We start from the raw sequence: 24,757 nt of genomic DNA, 5'->3' as shown, positions 1-24,757 counted from the left end.
GGAAAGCCATGTGATCCTTTCCTTTGTCTTCAGGTCATACTGATTGAGGTATTATCTCATGCCAGTCTCCAGAGCTGCAATTAAATGCAAAATGCACACCCGGACCTCTCTGCTCTCCTCGAAATCTCCTTTTAAATCACTCCATTTCTGCCTGAAAGTATATAGTCTGGAACCCCCTCCTCCGAGTTCCCCCACATCATTCTCCAATCCAAGTCCTTATGATTCCTCAACCAGGAAGCATATGCTATACATGGAAACTTGAGTTTAGGCTCTTCAGGGTTTGGGGTACCTGTGTCGCCATTGCGGATTGTGGGTGGGGTGGAGATTTAAATCATCTGCTATTCAGGGCACGCTGAAGATTTGCAACACAGCACCTTCCCAAGAGGTTTAGGGTTTCTCGGCTTGACTAAAAGGGGGATTGTGCAGAACGCTATCGGCTCTCGCCATTTTAAAAATGAATTTCCATCTGTACACTTGAGAAAAAAGTTTATTTATTTTAAATTATTATAACATTTTCATACACCATTTTCGCTTTCTCAGACTTGGTAGGAATTCTGAGGGGAATTGGTGAAAAGCAAAGACTGAGAATGAAAGACTGCTAGGAAATCATGCCCAAACATTAGTGCGGTCAACATTAACATGGCATTTCCACAATTCCATTTTACCAGACACAAAAAATAATTGTTTTATTTCTTTTTTAGCAGTTCTTCCATTAAATACAAGCTATCTGATAGTACACAGCAGAATAACCATTTTCCTGTATTCTTGCAGACCGTTCTTAAAGTGTACTCATTTCTATTGGCTTATGGGAGCAGCCGAACCCTAAAAGTTCAGGATTCTAAATCCGGAGGCCTGTGGGCGGGTCTTGGGTGGCCTGTTTAAAGTGTGTCAGAACTGTCATTTGATGTCTAGTCTTTCTGTTGGGGTGTGAGCGCGCTGACCACTGATTCTCTCGTGGATATAAGTGAGGGAGGCTAATCCACAACCATGGTAAGAGTTTAAATAATATAAGCAGTCAGTTTTGCTAATGGACGCATGAAAACAAAAATGTGCAAATGGACTATTAGTCAAAAAATAATTAAAATTGCATCTATTAGTATGCATCAGTCATTATTGGTAAAGGATTATATAAGGTTACAATAGACTATTATTAATAGTTCCCTTGCATTTTTATTGCATGCATTTAATAAAGCATTATAATAAAGAATAAAAATGGGTCATTCTTCAGTTAGGGCAACTTTTCTTGTCCCTAATGATTTCAAAAAATAATTCTAGTTTTGAATAATAGATTAAAATATACATATATATATTTCTGTCTGGGCAGAGATGTCTGACATAATATAAGAGTAACTTTATTAGGTGTATTATTTTAGATGTTATTTTATATACATTCAAAGTTAATTGACTGCTAGTTAATCAAGACCAATGCTTAGCCTATTTGGTTTATTTTTCGTTACAATCATCACACATCACAGCAGAATCTACTGTAAAGTAGCTCACGGACATTTTTTTTACTATGTATTAATGTTTTAGCATGAATGCGACATTAAAGAGTTCATTTTTTCCAAGATTTGAAATTTCCCCGATTGATTACCTGTAAATATATATAAGAGTAGAGTGGTAGGCTACTAATGAGTGTTTAAAATAAGGGATGGTGGTCAGAAATCAGTAAGTGTGTGGACACTGACATCCTGCTATTTGATATGAAGCTGGTCAGCAGGTTAGGTTAAGGGGGTTAACTAAAAGCTGAGGCGACACATTCCAAGGGTCCTATTTCGGAATTACCATGTACAGTCACTGACTGAGGGGATAACGTCTCGAGTCTTAAAATAGTTGTAAAACTGTCCTGCAAGGGCACCATCTGCTGTTTGCGGTCTTAATTCATACAGATTATTAGGAAAACAAAAACAAATGACTCTCCAGGAGAACCAGGATGTCTCTATTATCAGATTAAGACACTGTACTGTTCATATCTGAAACTAACCGTTCATAATGTAACCGCTGTCTCTCCACAGACTGACGCGCAACAGGAGGCCCGCTCATATCTGAGCGAGGAGATGCTTGCCGGTGAGTGTACACACAGAAAAATGATACTATATCAGCAATATCCGCGTTTTTCTGTGCTATTAAACTATATGCGTCTATTTCAAAGAGTTCAAGGCTGCCTTCGACATGTTCGACACCGATGGTGGCGGTGATATCAGCACCAAGGAGTTGGGTACCGTCATGAGGATGTTGGGTCAGAACCCAACCAGAGAGGAGTTGGAAGAAATCATCGAGGAGGTCGATGAAGACGGTAAACAAAATGTTACAGTTGAAAAAGTGGATAGATAGTACAATATAAAAGCTTATTTTCATGTGTTCTAGTGTTTCTGGCCTCAAGTATGCGCTGCATTCTCAGCGCTGCCGCAAGGGGCGATACAGTAGACATTGATGTAGGCCTAATGTTTTTTACGGTCAGTTATTTATTTCAGGCCAAATATTGTTAAGGTAGAGCAACAGTTTGAAAAGAATCTTGCTTGCTGAAAGTTAACATCCCGTAATGTTAAATGTATACGAATGGTCTTTCAGACCAATGGAAGAGCACAAGTGAAGTATGTTATACATCTGCGTTCGCATACTACTTGCGTAAAGTATGTTTCTGGTCTACGTGATTTTGTCTATATACATTAATTATAAGGTCTGTTTGGTTTTAAGCATAAAAATGCAAATATATCGATTGTAATAGCTAAGGTATTTCATAATGGAAATTATAGGCAGCGGATCCATCGACTTTGAGGAGTTCTTGGTCATGATGGTGAGACTCCTAAAGGAGGACCAGGCTGGCAAGAGCGAGGAAGAGTTGTCCGAATGCTTCCGTGTGCTGGACAAGTATGTCATTTGATATCTTCTCGTGTACACCTGTTTTTGAATGTGACCAAGTCTCACTTAAACACTGTCAATCTGCAGGAACGGTGATGGCTACATCGACAGAGACGAGTTTGCTGAGATCATCCGCAGCACTGGTGAAACCATCTCAGAGGAAGAGATTGATGAGCTGCTTAAAGATGGAGACAAGAACAACGATGGCATGCTGGACTTTGATGGTATGATGCGGTTTATACATTTTAACTTATACATTTAAACTCTGGATTCTGATCAGATACTGAAGCAACACAATGTCCATTTTCCCCCAGAATTCCTCAAGATGATGGAGAACGTGCAGTAAAACAGACTCACGGACATTCCTCTCCCCTCTCACCCTTGCCGACTGAAACCCTGCCCTCTCAATGCCACTCAAACTCACTTTCCCCTTTTGTCCTCTTTCTGCCTCCATCTCACCTCTTCAGCAGACAGACAGATAAACACCTGTGTGGGGTTTGCCATGGTTGGGCTCCCACTGACCCTCATGCAAGACCCAAGGAGCCAAGCTATGGTGTGGTTCACAGGTTCACCATGTTAAGATTTGCTAGAAGCACATGCCATGGTAGACCCCACGTATGTGGGTGTTTAGTCTAGATTTAGTCTAGATCAGCAGCTTGATATCGCTGCATAGACCAATGCCAAAGCCACAACCGATTCACTGTATTTAAGAACAAATGCTTGAAAACAGAATAAAAAATAAAACACACATTGTTTAGTTGGTCTGACATTTTGATTTGTATGGTTTTGTTTTATCAATTAAACATCTTTTTTTTTTCTCCCGAGTCTCTGACCCCAATTAGTTAACAATTTCTGTATATACTAAAGACTCTTAACTATTACTGTTTATGTAGCAGCAAAACCCTAACCCCAGACTTTTCCAAATATCAAAGTGATAATTCAATTAAAATATGCAGTTCAGTTTTATTAGACATACTGTAGGAAGAGCTCTGCTTTTCTATTGCACATTTAGATTTTCAAAATGACATTCTTTGTGTTCTGCAAGTGTGGAAATCAGTAAATTGTGTCTTGTTTATCTGGTCAATGGCTGCTGAGTATTATTTGTAAATTAAATGGTGGTTGAACGCTAATAATGCAAATAGCTGAGAACTGAAAGCAGGTAAATGAGACCCATTCCTCATTTCGGTGATTGACATACACTAGAAAAAAATACCAAATGTTAAAAGAAAAATTGATAATGCACCATGTATTAGTGTGAGTTATACATGCATGTCTAAGTTATAAATAGCATGTAATGTCACCAAAATTGAAGTTATCCTCCCACTGCAAGGTTACAATAAATCTAAAGCAAAAAATATGTATCCAAATTCTATGCATTAGTTATATTTACATTATTGCAAATGTGTAAGCTATTTTAAATGCTTTTTATAATTCTGAACAATATCAGACACTATTTACCAAAGCAAACTTGGATTAACCCTTCAATTTGCAACAACAATGTGATTTAATGTCATAGTTTTTCTTCGAAATATTTAATATTAATAGTAATTTAAAAAAAATCACACACTCACATACTCTGTTTCGCTATCTTTGTGGGGACTCTCCATAGGCGTAATTGTTTTTATACTGTTAAAATCGTATATTCCATCACAAGAAATTTTCTGCATTTGTCCATTTTTAAATAACCATCATTTAGTATGTTTATTAATCCATTACCCTGAAGGTGATTTCAGGTTTTAATATCCTTGTGGGGACATTTGTGACCCTGGACCACAAAACCAGTCATAAGTCACACAGGTATATTTGTAGCAATAGCCAACAATACATTGTATGGGCCAAAAATATTTTATACCAAAAATCATTCGGATATTAAGTAAAGATTATGTTCCATAAAGATATTTGTGAATTTGCATTTACAAAATTTGCATATGCATTGCTAAGACTTCATTTGGGCAACTTTAAAGACGATTTCTCAATATTTAGATTTTTTTTTGCTCCATCAGATTCCAGATTTTCAAATATTGTATCTCGGCCAAATATTGTCCTATCCTAACAAACCATACATCAATTGAAAGCTTATTTATGTAGCTTTGTCTGATGATGTATAAATTCCAAAAAAATGACCTTTATGACTGGTTTTGTGGCCCCGCTGGGATAGAAACACACACACACACACATCTGGTTCACTATATTTGTAGGGACTCTTCATTACATTTTTAAAAAAACAATTTAGTACGTTTATTAAACCATTTCCCCCATAAGGACTGCACAATGCAGTATCACAATGTAATATAAACCTGTACACACACACTCACACACACTGTGTAAAAGACACCTGCTGACATGCCATGATATTTTTATAAGTATCTCCCAGGATACAAAACATTTAGGGGAAATTAATGTCAGTATGTCAAACTGTCATTAAATATATTATAAGATGACGTACAACAACCTTAATATAACTAAGAAACAGTCATGTTTCTTGACATTGAGTATTTGCAGAAACGAGTCTCAAAATAATAAAACCTTTTGTCTTCCATTAAAAGTTTAACAAATGTATCTTTATTGTACAACAACTGAAAAACAAACAAATATAATAATGTTAGAAATAATCATTCAAATGAACTGTGACCGGTCATGCAACTGAAAAATACAGAACTAAAAGAAAAATGGGCTTATGTTAACAACAGGTAAAACTCCATTAGAGTCAAGAAGAAACCATTTTAGCGTCGATTGAATCAAATAATAGCATAGCAACCGACGGCATGTTAAGACCCATAATTTGCCTCGTCAAAGGCTTTGCGAGCCTTCTTCAGCTCTTCGTTCATGGTGAGCAGGTCCTTCACTCTCGCAAACTTTCTAGGGTCCTTGCGGATGAGAAAGACAATGTCCTCCACCTGCACACGGCCCTGACGCCCTATAGACATCGCCTTGTGTGTCATCTCCGTGATGAACTCGATTACAAGATCCTCCAGTATGTCCACTGATTCGGTGTACGGATTTTGGTCGTCTCCAAACCCATACATCATGCAGCGAAGCTCCTTCGAAAAAAGCCGCTTTCTTTTACCTTGGCCCGAATCTCCTCCGTTACCTCCGTCGTCCAAATCCTCGTCAAAACCAGGATCATCCTCTTCCTCAGCCATTCTTTAAACGAAACAATGCGATGATTAGAAAAGCCATGTAAACACAAGAGTCGGTAAATATTATATAATATTATAAGAAGACAAACAGGCACAGTGTTTTTGTACAACATAACTTACATGTGAAAAAAGAACTGGAACAAAAACAAAATACACAGACCAGCAAATGTAAAGACAGGAACTTCTGTTCATTCATTTACATCTAACACGACACTGGAAGAGACATTAAACCCGAGGGCGCCATCTAGAGTTCTGGGTGACGGGTGGAAAGTTCGAAACGATTCTTTCGAACTAATCAATTCAGTGATTCTTCCAAGTCACAACGTGACATTCTATGTTCCAAACATCCCAACAAAGTGAACAGAAATATGGCCAAAGATGTCGTTGAATCAAAATATAGCTATAGTTATTATTTATACAAAATTTTATAAACAAAACAAAAGGAGTCATTTAAAAAAAAATAGTGTGTGTGACTTTGTTTGGATATTTGTTTTTGGAATTCTAAACACACAATATACATATATAATAGTATGCTAGTATGCTATTCTGTACTCATTGCTGAGGTGAGATTCAGTCTGATTCGAGAACGATTTGTTTAGATAGTTTTTTTATTAATCGGTTCACCTGATTCACCGAAAAGATCCAAAGAACGATTGGAACGAAGATTCAAATTCAAAAGAACGAATCTAACAGAGCTAAAGCGTAGCTGACAGCAGTCCTTCTGTGCTCAGTTCACAGTGGCTTGGGCAAATAATTAGAGAATTCGCACACAGGATGACTATAATAATAATAATAAAGATTTAATTTCAAATCTGTTTAGAATTCAAATTTTCCGGGCTGCAGCGCATGTGTCAGCAGAGCAACGTCCACGTCACAGCAGAAGTAACTACACGGGGGGGTCTGACTGTAGGTTAGGTTCACGAACAAGTTGTTATTTGAATGGCACAATTCTAAGAAGGATTCGCGCGGTAATGTCACTCTAGTGCTGTGAGAAGAAGCACGCCTGCGAATGATGGTTACATAGTGTTTAATACTACCAGCTTTTCGTTTACAAGGACTATGTAAACAGTGAGGTAAGAAAATCTATGAGCACTGCCCCTAGCTAGTACTGGTTAGCTGTAAATGGTACAGTCAGCGTGCTCAAACTGTCAAAGCAGGTAACGAGGTGCTCGCGAGGACTTAGAACCAACATTTAAGCTAGATTTTATGCACATATATATATATATATATATATATATATATATATATATATATATATATATATATATATATATATAAAACCACATAGAGTTCATTGCTTAAATGGCTAAAAAAACAATACATCTTACGGTTCATCCCGCACTTTACCAGACATTATAACTGTACCAGCTGTTCTGTTGCACTTTTCAACAAGTGTCACAATCGCGCACATCAAACTTTGGCCCTGCATGTTCTTATCAACCTACTCAGAGTTTGATTTTCCACATGTTAAAGTACTTCGTGACTAGCTCTGGTTCATTCTTATTGTCTTACTTTCTTTTTAACAGTGTTTAGCTGTGCCTTGTATCCGGGTTGTCCAGGATGGCGTTCCCGATGCAGTTCCTCTGCAGGGCGCTGCGCACTGTGGGCCTGGTGCTTTTCTACTATGTGTTTTCCATTGGCATAACGTTCTACAACAAGTGGCTCATGAAGGTGAGATGTAGTTCACTGGCATAAAAATCTGCCTTTTCCTTCTTGAAACTAGGGTTTGATTTTTCCATAAGTTTTGTTGTTGTTCTGTTTTGAAAAAAGCACTTATTTGTTCTATTTGGTTTGGTATAATGTCTGTTTTTATGCTTTTGTCATTTATCTTAGGACTTCCACTTTCCTCTGTTCATGACCCTGGTTCATCTCGCTATAATATTCTGTTTCTCTACACTGACACGTTTTGCCATGCAGTGCTGGACGGGAAAGCCTCGAGTTACCCTTCCTTGGAAGGTTTACCTTTCTAAAGTAGCCCCAACAGGTGAGAAATCATCAGTGAGTCCAAAGACCAAAAATGTGTTTGAATGTGTGTCATAATGGTTGCTGATGAGATAAAACCTGTAATCTTTTTGTTTATCCAACACATAGTTTGGGTGGGTGAAGTCCACATTGATTGTGCCAAGAACGGAAGGAATCTGTTTTTATCTCTGCTTGAATATTCTGGGGTCTTGTGACAAGACCATTATTTTTTAGCTTGCTGTAATTAACCACACCTTCATGATCAATTCATTTCATGTTTAGATTTGACCATAGATTGATTCATCCCATCTATAATTTGTATTATTGCGAGAAAGTGTTTCATCAAATTATCTATACAATCTTTTGTCTGTTTCCATCAGCCCTGGCGACAGCGCTGGATATTGGACTGTCCAACTGGAGCTTCCTTTTCATCACTATTAGTTTGTAAGCATGTTGTTTATTATCTTCTAAATGAGTGGATTGTGCTTGCAAAGCAAAACTTAGTTTTTCCTCAGATAAAAGAAATCTGTAGTACCTTAAATGCTACAGACACACAGACATTCAAACTTTTTGTAGAAATTGGAAGTCTAACAAATTGTTTTATTACATACTTGGTTCTGATTGGTTGGGTATGTGATTTTCCAGTCAAATATTTTCTTGTAATTACAGTAAAAATGATAAAAATGTATATATTAGTGTTGTTCCTGGCCACCAGTTTCCTACCATTCTCATAGAACACTTTTTGTCACATAATTGGATCATTTTAAATAAATATATAATGTTTTAAAATTTATTATTATATTTGTATTAATTAGTAATATGATTGAGGTCATGTAAAATCAGCTGGTCATTATTGCAAAATAATCCTCTGACATTGTCTGATGAGATTGTCTTCAAATTTGCATACTGAATTGTGATTGGTCTTTCTTGCTTATATTTTAACAATTCATATTCAGAATCTAAATGTGTGTTGAGCGCAGAGGTTGCGTTAGACTTTAACATTGTCCGTCATTTTGACGGACAGGGTCGTAAAAATTCCGTCATAATCTATTACTACCCGTCATTTTAATTTTCATATTTTAATTATATAACACATTTAATTGCTTTTATTTTTGTTCACAAATAAAAGCAATTAAATGTGTTATTATAACATTTGAACAAAAATAAAAGCAATTAAATGTGTTATTATAATTAAAATATGAAAATTAAAATGATGGGTAATTCACACGTGAAATTTCTCTGTAACGTGACTGTTGTATAGGCTAAGTGTTGGTAGCCATTAAAAAAAACGTAATTTCATATTTATGTTTAAATAGTCCTATGTTATATTTTAAATTCATCTATTTGATTATGAAAAGTTAACAGCATGAGTAAGATGCATCATGAAATGCGCAGTATATCCGGAGACATGGAGTGGGTCAGACATGATTTTAAACACTTCATTAAGTTTTATTTTGTAGAAAGCCTTTCTTTAAGGTGAATTTCGTTTTGTAAAAATTGTATCTTAATTTTAATCAATGTTTCATTAACCAATTGCCTGTATGTAATAAATAAGAAGCAAATATAACAGACAATATAATCATGACATGGAGGCACGGGCGCGATCACTGGCGCGTGAACTGGAGCGCGTCTTACAGGCTAAATGAAACGAAACTCAGCGGCTGCTTGCCTCACATACATGAGAAATATATCTACAGAAAGCATTAAATACCTACTTTAACGAAAACGAATTAATTCAAAACGAAAAGAAATAGGCTACTCTGATTATGTAGACTAAACCGAATGAAGTGCATTCTCTCTCTAGCGCATCCATAGATGATGAGAGTCAATATCAACTTCATCTTTGCAGCCGACACTGATTCAGAAAACATTACTTTATTAATAAACAATTAAAATGTCTCCTTGCTGTTTTGCGCATTCATGAGACCAATATCGATTCGTAGACCATAGTCGATCAATTGGTAGGCTATGCTGTTTTCAGTTGATGATTAAACAGTGCATTGTGCGCCTCCCATCCAATAAATCGCAATAGGCTTAACGCTTTGTGTTGCTTTTGATATGGAAGAAAAGTCTCAGATTTCAAATTCTGTCCATTTCATTAAGTAATTCAAGCAATAAATACCGTTTTGGCGCTCTTTAATGTGGCGTGATAGAGAGTTGTAGCTTCTGGGTACTCGCCTGGGCGTTATCAGTATCAAATGCATAGCAAAAGATTCCTGCCAGTTTTATTTTTGTTCTGGATCCAGTGCTCTGCTGCTACATTGGAGCGCACTCGCCACCAACTGAACAGGGGTGTGAATTACACTTACAATTTACAGTAGATCACCCTGAGGTAATCTGTCACCGTGACAGACGGCCTTCAGATTTTTCCGTCATTGATAAAACAATTCCGTCAATGACGGAAAATTTTCGGTTAACGCGACCTCTTGTTGAGCGTCATGAAAGCGGCAACGCTGCTCTGATGTTGCCTTTCATTTACACAGAACTAAAGCCAAACTAAAAGGGTTAGTTCACCCAAAAACGAATTACTCACCCTCATGTCGCTCCACACGCGTAAGACTTTCGTTCATCTTCGGAACACAAACTAAGAATCCGAGAGCTCTCAGACTCATCCATAGACAGCAATATAATCACCACTTTCAATGTCCAGAAAGGTACTAAAGACATCGTTAAAACAGTCACCGTGACTGCAGTGGTTCAACCTTAATTTTATGAAGTGACGAGAATACTTTTTGTGCGCAAAAACAAAACAAAAATAACGACTTTATTCAACAATATCTTCTCTTTGCTATCATTCTCGTACATTGTTTAGTCCAGCGCTTCCAGGTTCTACATCAGAACGCCAATTCGTTATTGGCAGAGGCTGTTCTCGTGAGCAGCACGACACATTCATGTGATGCTGGCACAGGATCCGGCCAATAATGAGTCGGTATTCTGACGTAGAACCTGGAAGCGCTGGACTAAACAACGTATGAGAATGACAGCAAAGAGAAGATACTGTTGAATAAAGTCGTTATTTTTTCATCTTATTCTCATCCCTTCATAAAATTAAGGTTGAACCACTGCAGTCACGTTGACATATTTAACGATGTCTTTAGGGCCTTTCTGGACATTGAAAGTGGTGATTATATTGCTGTCTATGGATGAGTCCTATACCTCTCGGATTTCATCAAAAATATCTTAATTTATGTTCTGAAGAGGAACGAAGGTCTTACAGGTGTGGAACGAGGGTGAGTAATAAATGACAGAATTTTCATTTTCAGCCTAACCCTTGAAGGCTGGAATATGCTAGACCACTTTTAAATCCTAACCGACTTTGTAAATGGTTACAAACTGGGCATCATACACTAAACGACATAGCATCCCTCACTACCAGCCATTCAAGTCATTCCAAATGCAACAAACTCACGCAGAAACATGCGTCTCATTGTTTGGAGATGCATGACATTGAAAACAATATGTGCTCTTAAATCGACTTAAAATATCAAACATGTTTGATTTTCCCTGAATGGATGGCATTAAACTCTGAAGCTAAAAAACGTAGTCTGTGCCCAATCCGCCCATCATACACTACATGATATTAAGTAAAATCTAGCAAGAACTCGTCCTGACTAAAAAAAGTTTTGTAGCTTATTCCAGACTTGAATCTTGAATGCTATACTTGACCTGTGTTACAAGTACTGGTGTTTGCTTCACTTAAGTTAATTTGAAACTACTTGGGATTTTTGGGTTTCCTGTAGGTACACCATGACCAAGTCTTCAGCTGTTCTCTTCATTCTCTTTTTCTCCCTGGTCTTCAAACTGGAGGAGCCGGTAAGTGTGTTTATACACTTGATTTGTGAATAAAGGAGTAAAAGAAGTTATTGTTCAAAATAAGCTATTTTTGATTCAGACCCATTAAATAAACATACATTTTGCATATGTACAGTGGCATGAAAAAATATGTGAACCCCTTGCAGAATCTGTGAAAATGAGAATTATTTTAATAAAATAAGAGGGATAATAAAAAAATGCATGTTATTTTTTATTTAGTACTGTCCTAAGTAAGATATTTTACATAAAAGATGTTTGCATTTAGTTCACAAGACAAAACAATAGCTGAATTTATTACAATAACCCCATTCATAAGTATGTGAACCATTGATTCTCAATACTGTGTGTGGTTACCTGATGATCCACGACTGTTTTTATGTTTTGTGATGGTTGTTCATGAGTCTCTTGTTTGTCCTGAGCAGTTAAACTGAGCTCTGTTCTTCAGAAAATTCATCCAGCTCCTGCAGATTCATCAGTTTTCACCCCTCGGCTCTTAATGCATCGCGTTTCCTTCTGGAGCATCCGTGAATGTTTGAACCTTTTTTAATAGTTGAGTTTGAGTCCCTCAATTGTCCTCAGTGTGAAAAGATGAATCTCAAAATCATACAGCCACTGCTGAAAAGGGTTCAAATATGAAAAAATGCTTGAAAACTGAAGAATATAATCATTATTCCCCTCAGACTGGAATCAGCATGTAGTCTTCAGCAGTTACCAATGCATGAATGCATTCCCACTGTGGTTATGAATGAAGTACATTTGAAGCTATAGGTAAAAGGGCTGTTGAAATTATATTTATTACATCCACCATAAGAGCTTTTCTTGAGTGGTCACACTGTGTCAATGAGACGGAAAAAATGTAAGAACTACTTATGAGATATATTATAAAGCCAACCAATTTTACCACCATTTAAGTAAGTAATAATAAAGCTGCAAGCGGCGATGAATGGGCCCTTGCACCCTGGGCCACCACCACCCCGTCGGTCTTAGTACACGATGTAACTACTGAAGTGTTAAGTTTTAAATAGGAAATATATCAAAACTCTTTGGTCATTTTTTTTTGAGTGAGATGCTGTTGGTCTCATCAGATTCAATGAACTATGCTAAGCTATGCTAAAAGTGGTACCGCCAGACCCGGAGATCAGCTGAATGGATTTGAAAATGGTAAAACTTAACTGTTGAACTCTAAGGGAGTTGGAAAATGATCCTATTTTTTAAAAAAAGTGGAGTGTTCCTTTAATAAAACTTTCCTGGCTAACCATACGTTAGATTAATGTTAGAATAACGTTATACAAACCAAAAAATAACATTCTATGAACATTAACTAATGTTCTATTTACATTAGTTTTTGGTTTGTATAACTTTATTCTTAGGGAACGTTATATTAAGGTTAGTTTAATATTAGAATAATCTTATACAAACAAAAAACGTTCTGGGAACATTAAATTAACATTAGAATAATGTTATGAGAATGTTAGATTAACTTCAGAATAACGTTATACAAACCAAAAAACTAACATTCTGGGAACATTGGAATAACGTTCTGGTAACATTAGTTTAATGTTAGAATGATGTTCTGGGAACATTAGAATAATGTTCTGGGAATGTTAGTTTAATGTTAGAATAACATTATACAAACAAAAAACTAACGTTCTGGAACGTTAGATTAACATTAGAATAACGTTATGAGAATGTTAGATTAACTTTAGAATAACGTTATACAAACCAAAAACTGACATTCTGGGAATGTTTGATTAATGTTCGAATAACGTTCTGGGAACGCTAGATTAATGTTAGAATAATGTTATACAAACCAAAAACTAATGTTCTGGGAACTTTAGACTGACTGCAAACATTAGATTTGTCCTCGCCGAAGAGCCGTGCCAAAGCACAACCCACGTAAAGATAATAATTCCGTGTATAGCTGCAATTGCAGGTTTCAAACAGAGATGGCGACAAAGAGGCAAAACTTATGGATAGCAGCTTTAAGAAAACTTTCCCGGCTAACGAAAAAAACAAACCATAAATTAAAGCTGCAAGCAGCGTTGAAAGGGCCCTTGCACCCGGGCTTACCGCCAATAGGCCAGGACTATTGTCACACATGTGAAGCCTATGTTACAACAGCTTCCTCCTTCCTGGCGAAACATTTAAATTTGTCAGGCTGCCACAGACACGCCCTTCAATGAAAACTCAAGATCTTTACAATGTAACATCGCTAAGGCCTTAAGCATAGACTGACCAAATATTATGTTGATCTGATTAACTCTTCACAAGTAAATTAAGTAATAAATATAAGTTAGTTTAATGTCAATTCTAGTTAACATACTCTAGAATATTTACTAATCTTACTTAAGATTTAATAGTAAGATTACACAAGAAATTCCATTTAACGAACAGTGTTATATTGTGTTCTGCAAACATCTTAAATACTATTATTCTCAACATGGCTTTAATCTGCCATTTTATGTTACATAGACTTAAAAAACTATGTGCAACGGTAAAGTGAAAGAAGAATAGTATGTTGTACTGACAAAAGCTTTGTTAGTATAGTTCACTTACACGAGAGTACTACTAACTAAAAGAAGAACTGTAGAGAGTACTTAATTTACTTTAAACACATTTTTATTGTCACCCTTGTTGTGGTTTGCATGCTGAATGTTGAGATCTGTGTGTGGCTCAAGTGGTCAGCTGTAAGCTACTGTTACAGATATTCAATTAAAAGTTTAACAAGATGTTGATAACATAGTGTTAGCACAAACATTTTAAAACATTACTACTGAATACGAAAATTAAACATCTAACTAAACAACATTCAGTTAGAAATCAGATCATCTCTTAAAAATTATCTTTTTATTACTTCTCTTCCTTTGAAACCACAAATAATGATTTCTTGATGCATGGCTGCACCAAAATGGAGAGAATTATAAAATCTTTAACAAAGTTCCAAGTGCCCAACCAAAGGGAACATGAATCACCATCATTGTAAGTAAAAAAACAAACAAAAAAACAAAAAACAAAACCTTTTTGGGAAAATCAACATCAAACTAATTGAGCTTAACTTGGGTTTTCTGAGTAAACAAGCCATTAATGGACAGCAAGAATAGCTTTTACTTTTATTTCACCGAAGTAGATCCACTCTGCAAACATTACGCTGAAACCTCAGTCCGTGTGATTCTGCACTGTGTGCAAGGATGTCTTGAAATTTTTTTGTAATTTTACTCAAATTACATTAGTTATGGGAACTATAGGTTCTAAAATTTCAGCAACAATAACAAATTTGTAGTAAAGTCAACATTTTGGTTAAAATCAAGTAAACATACTAGTGTTTTTATAGTAAGGAATACTATTTGAATTTACAGTGTATTCAAACAGGATGTTGGGGCGAGAGATATTGAAGGGCTTGCTACCTTTTTTGGCTTGGTGTTTGTTGTAGGTAATGTGTACTGCCTGACTCTTTTGAACCCAACAGAACCCATTCCTGATCATCGTTGTGTTGCTTATAGCCAGCGGTCTGTTCATGTTCACTCTCAAGTCCACTCAGTTTAATCTGGAGGGTTTCCTTATGGTCCTGTTGGCCTCTTTTATCGGAGGGATCCGCTGGACTCTCACTCAAGTGCTCATGCAGAAAGCAGAGCTTGGTAAGTCTTGGTGTGAGGAGAACGTTGGAAGTTTCGGTTCACTAAACCATGTCGTTATGTTACATTTACGTTAATTTATGACCTGTGTTTGTTCTGTCTGGTGAATTCTTGTGACTCTTATGTCCTTCTCTTTGCCACACAGGCCTTCAGAACCCCATAGACACCATGTACCATCTACAGCCCCTCATGTTCCTGGGCCTCTTTCCTCTGTTTCTTCTCAATGAGGGTCAGTCAGACACAAGGGTTTTTCTTTTTTTTCTATTAAAAAAATATATAAAAATTTATTAAAATAACATTTTAAGTGTAATAATATTTCAAAAACAATTTAAAAAAATCTTACAGACTCCAAACTTTTGAAGTGTAGTGTAAATTCCACAGTTCTGGAAAATGTGTAAATATTAATACAATATGAAAGGTTTTTTGAAAGTTTTAAAAAAGTCTTAAAAAATGTCTTAATTCATCCTTACACAAACTTTAAAATGAAAATTGCCCCAAGATTTACTCCCCCTCAAGCCATCCTAGTTGTATATGACTTTCTTCTTTCTGATGAACACAATATATTAATATAAAATATTAATAAATATCCTGACACATCCAAGCTTTAAAATGGCAGTACGCGTTACCAAACGAGTATGAGCTGAAGAAAAGTGTCTCCATCCACATCCATCCATCCATCATAAACATATTCCACATGGCTCCGAAGGGTTAATAAAGCCCTTCTGAAGCAAAGCGATGCATTTGTGTAAAAAAATATCCATATTTAACAAGTTATGAAGAATACGAAAGGCGGTCTGGCAGTTCATAACGTGTTAAATATGGATTTTTTTTTTTTTACACAAAACGCATCGCCATGTGGAGTATGTTTATGATGGATGGAGACACTTTATTCAGCTCATACTCTTTGGGAACGCATACTGCCATTATAAAGCTTGGATGCATCAGGATATTTATTAATATTTCTACGATTGTGTTCATCAGAAAGAAGAGTCATATACCCCTAGGATGACTTGAGGGTGAGTAAAGCTTGGGGTCATTTTAATTTTAAAATGAACTAATCCTTTAAAAGGTCTTAACATTTAATGGCATTACATGTTGCATGCATTGCAAAAAATATGCATCTTACTCAGTATTTTGTCCTGTTTTCCAGTAAAAATATCTAAACATCTTTTAATCAAGATATATTTACTTGAGATGAAAATTGAAGTCTAAAAAAACTGAACAAAATGAATTAGTTTTTTTCTTAAAACAACAAGAACAAATGTTAATGTTAATCTTAATTTTTAGTAATTTTGAATCTTTAGACATTTGCACTGGAAACAAGACAAAAATACGGAGGAAGAACATCACTTTTTTGCACTGTGATTAGAAGGTAAAGTCAAAGTTTCTTCCATATTCTAGTAGCTGGGAGCAGAGCTATTCAAGCTACTTTTTTTAATTAAAAAGTAATGGATATCTGTTGGAAGTTGTATTTTCAAACTGTAAAGTGATGCTAATACAACCCATTGTGTTTCTCCTTAGACATTTACATTTAGAGAACATATTGTGTTTCCTTCAATTTATTCCTTAAATGTTCTTTACTTTACTGTCTTTAAAAAGGTCTCCCAAAAGTTTTAAATTACCTTCATGAAACCTCAAATTATTGAACCTGAAGACTTATAGTTGTACCTTACAATTTAAATATAATTTTTCCCCTTTATAATTATCCATTTGCAGTGGAATACATCTGAATGGTTCTTAAATATGTTTCATTTACGCCATTCAAAATCTAATTTATATTTTCTTTTAGGGGGTAAAAAAAAAAATCAACTGGCCCTTTTTTTTGCCATTTTTACTATGTTTCTTGGTTACCAGTGTGTTTGTGTCTAAAGTAACCTGTTGCTTGCCTGTTTCTTCATCTTGTCATTCATGAACAGGACTGAGTGTGAGCACCACAGAGAAGCTTTTCAGGGTCAGTGAGCTCTCACACCTGCTCTACTTCCTGGTGACTTTGTCTGTGGGTGGCTTGCTGGCATTTGGGCTGGGCTTTTCCGAGTTCCTGCTGGTGTCCCGCACATCCAGCCTCACGCTATCCATTGCAGGCATTTTTAAGGTGAGGATACATTTTCAGGAATTTCTTGTAAAATAGTAATATGAAAAGCTGCAGAAGGTCTTTATCTCTTCCTATTTATGTCCATTTCTCAGTTGCTCAGCTAGGTTCAAAGCCTGCATTAGACTTAAACCATTAATGTTCTTCACAAAGACATTCTCTCTGTCTCTCTCTGTAGGAGGTGTGCACTCTGCTGCTGGCAGTGGAGTTCATGGGGGATAAAATGAGCACAGTGAATTGGTTGGGTTTTGCTGTGTGTCTCTCTGGCATATCACTGCATATTAGCCTCAAAACATACTATAACAAAGGTAAGACTCCTCCTGATTATGCCTGTAAATAATGCAATACGATGATTCATACAGGCATTTGGGTATAATGATAAAGGTACTGTAAGTTAAGTCACAATTAAATGGAAGTAGCAACCGTGTTGTGATATACATTCAAGTGTAACAGGTTATTGAAAAAGAAAAAAATGTAGGGCCGGGACTTAGTTTTTATGTATTAGTTGTTGATTTTGAAATGAGGGCTTTGCACTCAGAGGAGAGGCAGATGAACGGAAGGTTTTTAAACAAGCTTCATTTGTTTTAAATGGGTCATGAATTGAGAAGACAAATTTTCCTTGATCTTTTGACATATAAGAGGGCATTGTACTATAATAATATCCTGCAAGTTTCAGAACTCAGTCCTCGTTAGTCCAAAACAGCTTTTAGTGAAACCAAGCTCAGAAAATGTCTCGTTTTGGATTTTTTCACGTTATTACGTCATAGTGCGAAGAAAGACCGCCTCTGCAGAAGAAGCTCCACGCCTACTTATACATTATTTCCTCTTTAGCCCCACCCACCCATTTGCACATGTCATGTAGTAGTAAATACGAGAAATGCAAACAGCAACAAAAACATAAAGATGCCTCTGAGGATTACAAGAAGTTTTGAAGTGCCAAGTTGTGGAAAAACAGTCTTTGCATTGCCATCCTTGTGAACTTAAAGGGATAGTTCACCCAAAAATGAAAATTTGATGTTTATCTGCTTACCCCCAGGGCATCCAAGATGTAGAGGACTTTTTTTCTTCAGTCGAACGCAAATTATGATTTTTAACTGCAACCGTTGCCGTCTGTCAGTCAAATAATAGCAGTGATTGGGAACTTGAACAATAAGAGTCGAAAAAACTTCCATAGACACATCCAAATTAAACCCTGCGGCTCGTGACGGCATATTGATGTTCTAAGACACGAAACGATCGGTTTGTGCGAGAAACCGAACAGTATTTATATAATTTTTTACCTCTAATACACCACTATGTCCAACTGCGTTCAGCTTCCGGCTAGTGAGGTCTGATCGCGCTCTGACAACGGCAGTGATGTCTCGCTCTCATTGAAGTATATGGGCGAGACATCACTTCCGTCTTCAGAACGCGTTTTTTGACCTCACTAACAGGAAGCTGAACGAAGTTGGACATAGTGGTGTATTAGAGGTAAAAATTATATAAATAATGTTCGGTTTCTCACACAAACCGATCGTTTCGTGTCTTAGGACATTAATGTGTCGTCACGAGCCACAGGTTTTAATTTTGATTTTTCTAAGCAAGTTTTATTTACTGTTATAGTTGAAGTTCCCATCTACTGCTATTATTTGACTGACAGATGGCAGCGGTTGCAGTTAAAAATCATAATTTGCGTTCGACTGAAGAAAAGAATTCACCTACATCTTGGATGCACTGGGGGTAAGCAGATAAAAATCTAATTTTCATTTTTGGGTGAACTATCTCTTTAACATTAAGAAAGCATGGATAAAGTTTATTTTTAAGTTAAGTTTTAAGTTCCAGTTGGATTGCGTCAGTAAGACACTTAGTTTTTCGCTTGATTTTACTGCGGATACATTTTTAGACAAGAGAGTTCGGTGCAGGCTTTTCAGAGAGACTGAAAATAAAAGATGATGCAGTGCCAACTGCAATGGATCCGACTAGGGCTGGGCGATATATCACATGCGATTGTCACGCGCATTTCGTCAGTAAAGCTGGTTCCCTGATTACCGCTAAATCGCCATCACCTGCTTTCAAATGGAGCGGCATTTGATAGACAGAGCCGTAGATCACTGATAAGCCACGCAATATCGCGTTCATTATCGAAGACGATTCATCTGTGATAATGAATGCAATTTTGCGTAGCTTGTCAGTGATCTACGGTTCTGACAAAACGTGACAATCACATGCGATATATCGTCCAGCCCTAGATCCGACAGTAATGTCGCAACACATGTGAGTAAAAGTGTTACTATTTCTTTGTCTGATACAGATCATTTGATTATGTACTGAGTATTTATACTGTAGCGATGCAGTCAAACTGTGATAGTTGTGATTAGCTGTTTTGCTTCGGCATTTACGGGGTTAATGCATTGGATAATAGGATGCAAACGAAAGCACGTAGAGAACGCTGCTTTTGTTACTGTTTTGATCTAAGCCATTCACTGTAATCCTGAATAAAAGCTACAGTGAGCGACATCTGTTTTTATTTAAAACAAGACACTGCAAAGGGCAATGTATACGTTTTTCACTTTACCAAATAGAATGAAATATGAATAGCCTATAAGAAGGACGGTGTGATAAACAATGGCACATTCATTCATAATTCTGTTTACATAAAACACTGCAAGTTATCATATGTGAATTTTTACTGTGGTAACTCCAAGCACTTAAAGGATTAGTTCACTTTTAAATAAACTTTTCCTGATAATTTACTCACCCCCATGTCATCCAAGATGTGCATGTCTTTCTTTCTTCAGTGGAAAAGAAATTAAAGTTTTTGATAAACATTCCAGGATTATTCTCCTTATAGTGGACTTCAATGGGCACCAAACAGTTGAAGGTCAAAATTAGTTTCACTGCGGCTTCAAATTGTTCAAAACGATCCCAGATGAGAAATAAGGGTCTTATCTAGTGAAACCATTGCTCATTTTCTGAAAAAAATTGAAAATTATATAAGTTTTAACCATAAATGCTCATCTTGAACTAGCTCAAACTTTGACCTGTGGAGGGCAGTAATACACTTAGCAGTGTCTACACTGCTGGAATTCAAATAGAGGAGAAGAAGAGAGCTCGTTCAAGATGAGCATTTCTGGTTAAAACTTATAGAATCTTCAATTTCTTTCAGAAAATGAGCGATAGTTTCACTAGATAAGACCCTTATTTCTCGTCTGGGATCGTTTTGAACAATTTGAAGCTGCAGTGAAACTAATTTTGACCTTCAACTGTTTGGTGCCCATTGAAGTCCACTATACGGAGAAAAATCCTGGAATGTTTTCATCAAAAACTTGAATTTCTTTTCGAATGAAGAAAGAAAGACATGAACATCTTGGATGACATGGAGGTGAGTAAATTATCAGGAAAAGTTTATTTAAAAGTGGACTAATCCTTTAAACAGCACAACCAAGACTCATAAAGCTTATGTAATACACATAAATGTTTCACATTGTTGGCAGATGTTTCAACTATGTAACAAGATATTTTTCAACATTGGAAGTTTACAAAACAGTTCCACACATGTAATGGCAGGGACGTTGAAAATTATTTTAATAAGCAATTCTGTTACTCATTTAGAGCAGTGGGCATTAAAACAGTGTTTAAAAGAGTGTCAGAAAAAAAAAAACAGGATAAAAAATAGCCTATTACTAAATTATGATATGATATATGATTTTTTTTTTTGTAAATCTTGATAACATTATAAGTGGACATCAAAGAACATTATACAATTAAAGAAAGATGCAGTTCATGACCACTTTTTAACCATGTTGTCGCAAAAATTTTGTTGGGTAGAAATAAAATCATCTTTTAATATATTTATTATTATTATTATTTTTATATTTATTATTATCAGCCCATTTTAAGAGATACTTTCACATACAATTAGTTTGTGACCTCTTCTGGCATGATTTATTGTGTTTAATTGAGAAAATTGCTGTATAGTGCAATATTGATTAAGATGGGCTTCTCAGAAGTGTTTGTCATAAAATGGATTCTCAGTAATGTACAGCAGACACACTTAGAAAATGCACAACGCCAGTTTTTGTATCTATAATTGTTTTGTTTGTATGGAGACCAGGTATTGGCTGCTCTTAGTCTGTATGTACCTCTGTGTCTTTTTATAGGAAATGGCCCCACGGTGAGGCAATTACCAGTCAGAGACAACCCAGACCTTGAGCTTCCACTTCTGCAGACAAAAGACGACTATTGTGAAGACACCAATGATGAAGAGGAGCATGAAATTCTTTATTAGTTTGTGAAAGACATGAATGTCCTTAATAGACTCATGGAATGTTCTGCTTTAAAGGCTCGTATCAATGGTCACATTGACCACAGGTACTGAACAAGCCTCAGCAATGTAATGAATAAGCATGAGAAGACACTTCAAGTTAATGTACTGGGGTATATTTGTGTTGTCTGTCTCTCCATGATGCTGAGAGAACAGAGAATGCCTGTGCTCCTGGGAAGACATGACAGAAAAGCCACTGGGTGATTAAAGGGATAGTTCACCCAAACAATTCACTTCTGTCATCATACCCATTTCTAACCTATATGACTTTTTCTCCTTCTTTGGAACACAAAAGGAGATGTTTTTAAGAGTGTCTTCCTTTAAATGAAAGTGGATGGGAACCAGGAACTGTTAAGCTCCAAAAATGTGCAATATTCCAAGGCCCCTGAAGCTGTATGATTTTGTAATACATAATTCATTTTGTCTCTGAAGAAAAAGTCACATGGGTTTTGGAGGATACTAGGGTGAGTACATTTGACAGAAGTTTAATTTATAGGTGAAATATATCTTTAAAACTACTTGTGGCATCAGTCTCAGCACAGGACCAATCTCCAAGTGGCCTTACACATTTGTTTACATGACAATAAAGGATTTATTTTTACTAAATATCAATTTTATTTCAGTTGCCCACCATGATGATTTCACTAATTATGACGGAATGTGAGTGAATTACTTGCATGGTTTTTTTTTTTTTTTAATAAAATGAATGAACTTTGAATCCACGTTAAAATAAATCTTTCTCTTTTAACCTTATACAAGGCAACTTTATGAATGGCATGCATTTAGCCTACTTCATCATTCAGCAAATGTTATCAACTGTTATTAGAGAGGGAGGCTGAATTCAGCAAAGCAGATTATATAGTCTAATTAGATTTGTTTGGAGTTTTCTTGCAGGTGGAGGGAATTCTATAAATTCATGAACCTTATTGAGTTCATTGAGTTTGTTTAGTGGATTATTCATGGAGGCAGAGGGCCACTTCGGTTCCAAGTAGTCTGAACTGAAGATCAAGACAGAGCAGTTGTTTCAGAAGATGGGAATGAATTCACTTAAGCGGAACGTATGCTTCAGTTTGCCTTTACATCTCGCGCATATCCACACATGTGCACTCTTTTATTCAAGTGTTTTATTAGTATACTTCTTTTAAACTAAAAAATATACTTTCAGTCTACTTTTTATGTACTTCTCAGAAATTGCACCTAAGTATACTTGACATATACTGGGAGAAAAGTCTAAGTATATTTAGCCATACTTGTACTCAATCTTTTGATCGAGATATGCTTAAAAGTATAATTAAGTATTCAAAGTATACTTGGCTTGTAGTCTTGATTGAGAAGCCTATTAAAAACATTCTTATAAACTTGAAACTATTGATTTATAAACAAAACAGATATGTTCCTAATTCCGAGTATCTGAATTTTTGTGTAGGCTAGTCTACTGGTAGTGTACATAGGAATGTACTTAAAATCTACTTTTTCCCCGCCATTGACTTAATTTTTCTAGCTATCCATGTTTCCACTATTATATGGTTGGTGGTGTTATTACACATCTTCTAGTACAGAATCTCCGGATCAAAACACACGAGAAGAAGCAGCTGAAACAAGCGATAGAAGATTGCTCGCGCAAATGTAAAATAACGTGATCTTCATGCATTAAACAGCATATAAATCACAATTGTCTTATGTTATTGAATAACATGATAAACCTATGAAGAGGAAACAACTGTGAAGCTTTGGGGGTGTTGATGGACTCAATCTGCTCCATCTGTGTTTTGGTCATCATTATGAATCTGATCCAGGTGTAATCTTTGACAAAAAATTACATTTTCTCAACTTTTTGTTTAAAATGTTGCCTTTCTTTATGAAACTTACCCACATTACCCACAAACTTACCCAAAAGCATGCATGAAGCTATAATAAAATGTTTTATAAAATTAAAGTACTGTTAAAGGTATATTTTAAGTACCTAATACCTAAATTGGAACACATACTGAAAGTAAAAATATAATATAAATAGTAAACTATAATCACTTAAAAATCACCAGTAATGTTTTTAGTAGTGTATGTTTAGAAAAGCTACTTAAATATCCTGATTGAACTAAGACTTACTTAACAATATACTTGAACATTACTTAAAAGTGCTAAAGAGGATGTTTTGTTTTATACATTTTTGCAATATTTCTTGAAACTGTCTTTACTAACGAATAAAAGACTATTTATTAGGTGCACTGAAAGGAATAATATTAATATACATCATCTGTGCACGAGGTAGGGCCTTAAAAACATCAGCCAATCGTTTACGCGATCATCGCATAAACGATTGGCTCTCTGGCTTGTCAATCACTGCCATGACGTTCCTTATGAGAGACCAGCGCGGCTGCGCGCTACAGTAACTTTCCACACTCCACAGGCGCCGCATGCAATGTTTTTGTCAGGAGACAGGAGTAACAACTGCAGATTATGAGTTACCTGCGGTGAGTCCGACATAATGAATCCAAAAAACACGACACAGCGAATGCCGGTGGTAAACACTCGTGTTCAAATACTCGTGCACGATTTTTGGGAGGCGTTCCTTTGAAGTGAGCTGTGAAGGAGGGGGGTTGTTCTTACGCATGCGCTCATTTGAAAAACTCACTAACAGTCTTTGGATTTTCAGTCGACGAAAAAATCCTCTCACCTTTAAGTATGCTTCATAAAATTAACTTGAAGTTTAAACACATTATGGCGCCTCACATGCTCTAGTTACTGACTTTACGAATTTTTAGGATTATCTACGTTCAAAAGCTTTAAGTATAAGCACAAAGTTTTGAGACACAACTCCTCTCTCTCGAGCTTTGCAGAACAGCTGATATACCACCCTGAGAATATTCCCCGCCTCTATATTACTAGAGGAGGGCACTGCACCCGTATCAGATTTCACACCTAACCCAACCAAAGTAGAGACATAAACGAGAGCGAA

At 36.2% G+C, this 24,757-nt stretch overlaps 3 protein-coding genes across 3 annotated transcripts; 2 read left to right on the top strand and 1 right to left on the bottom strand.

Moving 5' to 3' along the window:
* The first annotated feature begins 890 nt into the window (after window positions 1-890).
* On the top strand, window positions 891-3,942 carry tnnc2.2 (troponin C2, fast skeletal type, tandem duplicate 2). Its single transcript, XM_067370758.1, has 6 exons — window positions 891-990; window positions 2,016-2,067; window positions 2,153-2,296; window positions 2,757-2,871; window positions 2,950-3,086; window positions 3,177-3,942. The coding sequence occupies exons 1-6, from the start codon at window positions 988-990 to the stop codon at window positions 3,206-3,208; spliced, it is 483 nt and encodes a 160-aa protein (XP_067226859.1). The 5' UTR covers window positions 891-987; the 3' UTR covers window positions 3,209-3,942.
* Window positions 3,943-4,522: 580 nt separating this feature from the next.
* Window positions 4,523-6,224, bottom strand: taf13 (TATA-box binding protein associated factor 13). The gene is made up of 2 exons (XM_067371747.1): window positions 6,123-6,224; window positions 4,523-6,006 (listed from the first exon to the last, which is right to left on the bottom strand). Exon 2 carries the CDS (start codon window positions 6,003-6,005, stop codon window positions 5,631-5,633), a length of 375 nt encoding a protein of 124 aa, XP_067227848.1. The 5' UTR covers window position 6,006; window positions 6,123-6,224; the 3' UTR covers window positions 4,523-5,630.
* Window positions 6,225-6,689: 465 nt separating this feature from the next.
* On the top strand, window positions 6,690-22,493 carry slc35c2 (solute carrier family 35 member C2). Its single transcript, XM_067370805.1, has 10 exons — window positions 6,690-7,075; window positions 7,529-7,673; window positions 7,836-7,986; window positions 8,345-8,408; window positions 11,705-11,777; window positions 15,244-15,412; window positions 15,555-15,638; window positions 17,326-17,501; window positions 17,677-17,806; window positions 21,638-22,493. The coding sequence occupies exons 2-10, from the start codon at window positions 7,563-7,565 to the stop codon at window positions 21,763-21,765; spliced, it is 1,086 nt and encodes a 361-aa protein (XP_067226906.1). The 5' UTR covers window positions 6,690-7,075; window positions 7,529-7,562; the 3' UTR covers window positions 21,766-22,493.
* The last annotated feature ends 2,264 nt before the right edge of the window (window positions 22,494-24,757 follow it).

Source organism: Chanodichthys erythropterus, chromosome 20, assembly GCF_024489055.1.
Source record: "Chanodichthys erythropterus isolate Z2021 chromosome 20, ASM2448905v1, whole genome shotgun sequence".
Taxonomy (NCBI): Eukaryota; Metazoa; Chordata; class Actinopteri; order Cypriniformes; family Xenocyprididae; genus Chanodichthys; species Chanodichthys erythropterus.
Note: the sequence above shows the minus strand (reverse complement) of the source record. Positions and strands in the feature narration are given on the sequence as shown.

Bases quoted from the DNA above. Each gene is read 5' to 3' on its own strand.
- slc35c2 (XM_067370805.1), top strand. From the start codon at position 7,563: ATGGCGTTCCCGATGCAGTTCCTCTGCAGGGCGCTGCGCACTGTGGGC. The intron at 7,987-8,344 runs GTGAGAAATCAT...TGTTTCCATCAG, and splicing joins TTCTAAAGTAGCCCCAACAG to CCCTGGCGACAGCGCTGGAT. The intron at 15,639-17,325 runs GTCAGTCAGACA...ATTCATGAACAG, and splicing joins TCTGTTTCTTCTCAATGAGG to GACTGAGTGTGAGCACCACA.
- tnnc2.2 (XM_067370758.1), top strand. The intron at 2,872-2,949 runs GTATGTCATTTG...GTCAATCTGCAG, and splicing joins TGCTTCCGTGTGCTGGACAA to GAACGGTGATGGCTACATCG. The intron at 3,087-3,176 runs GTATGATGCGGT...ATTTTCCCCCAG, and splicing joins TGGCATGCTGGACTTTGATG to AATTCCTCAAGATGATGGAG.
- taf13 (XM_067371747.1), bottom strand. From the start codon at position 6,005: ATGGCTGAGGAAGAGGATGATCCTGGTTTTGACGAGGATTTGGACGAC.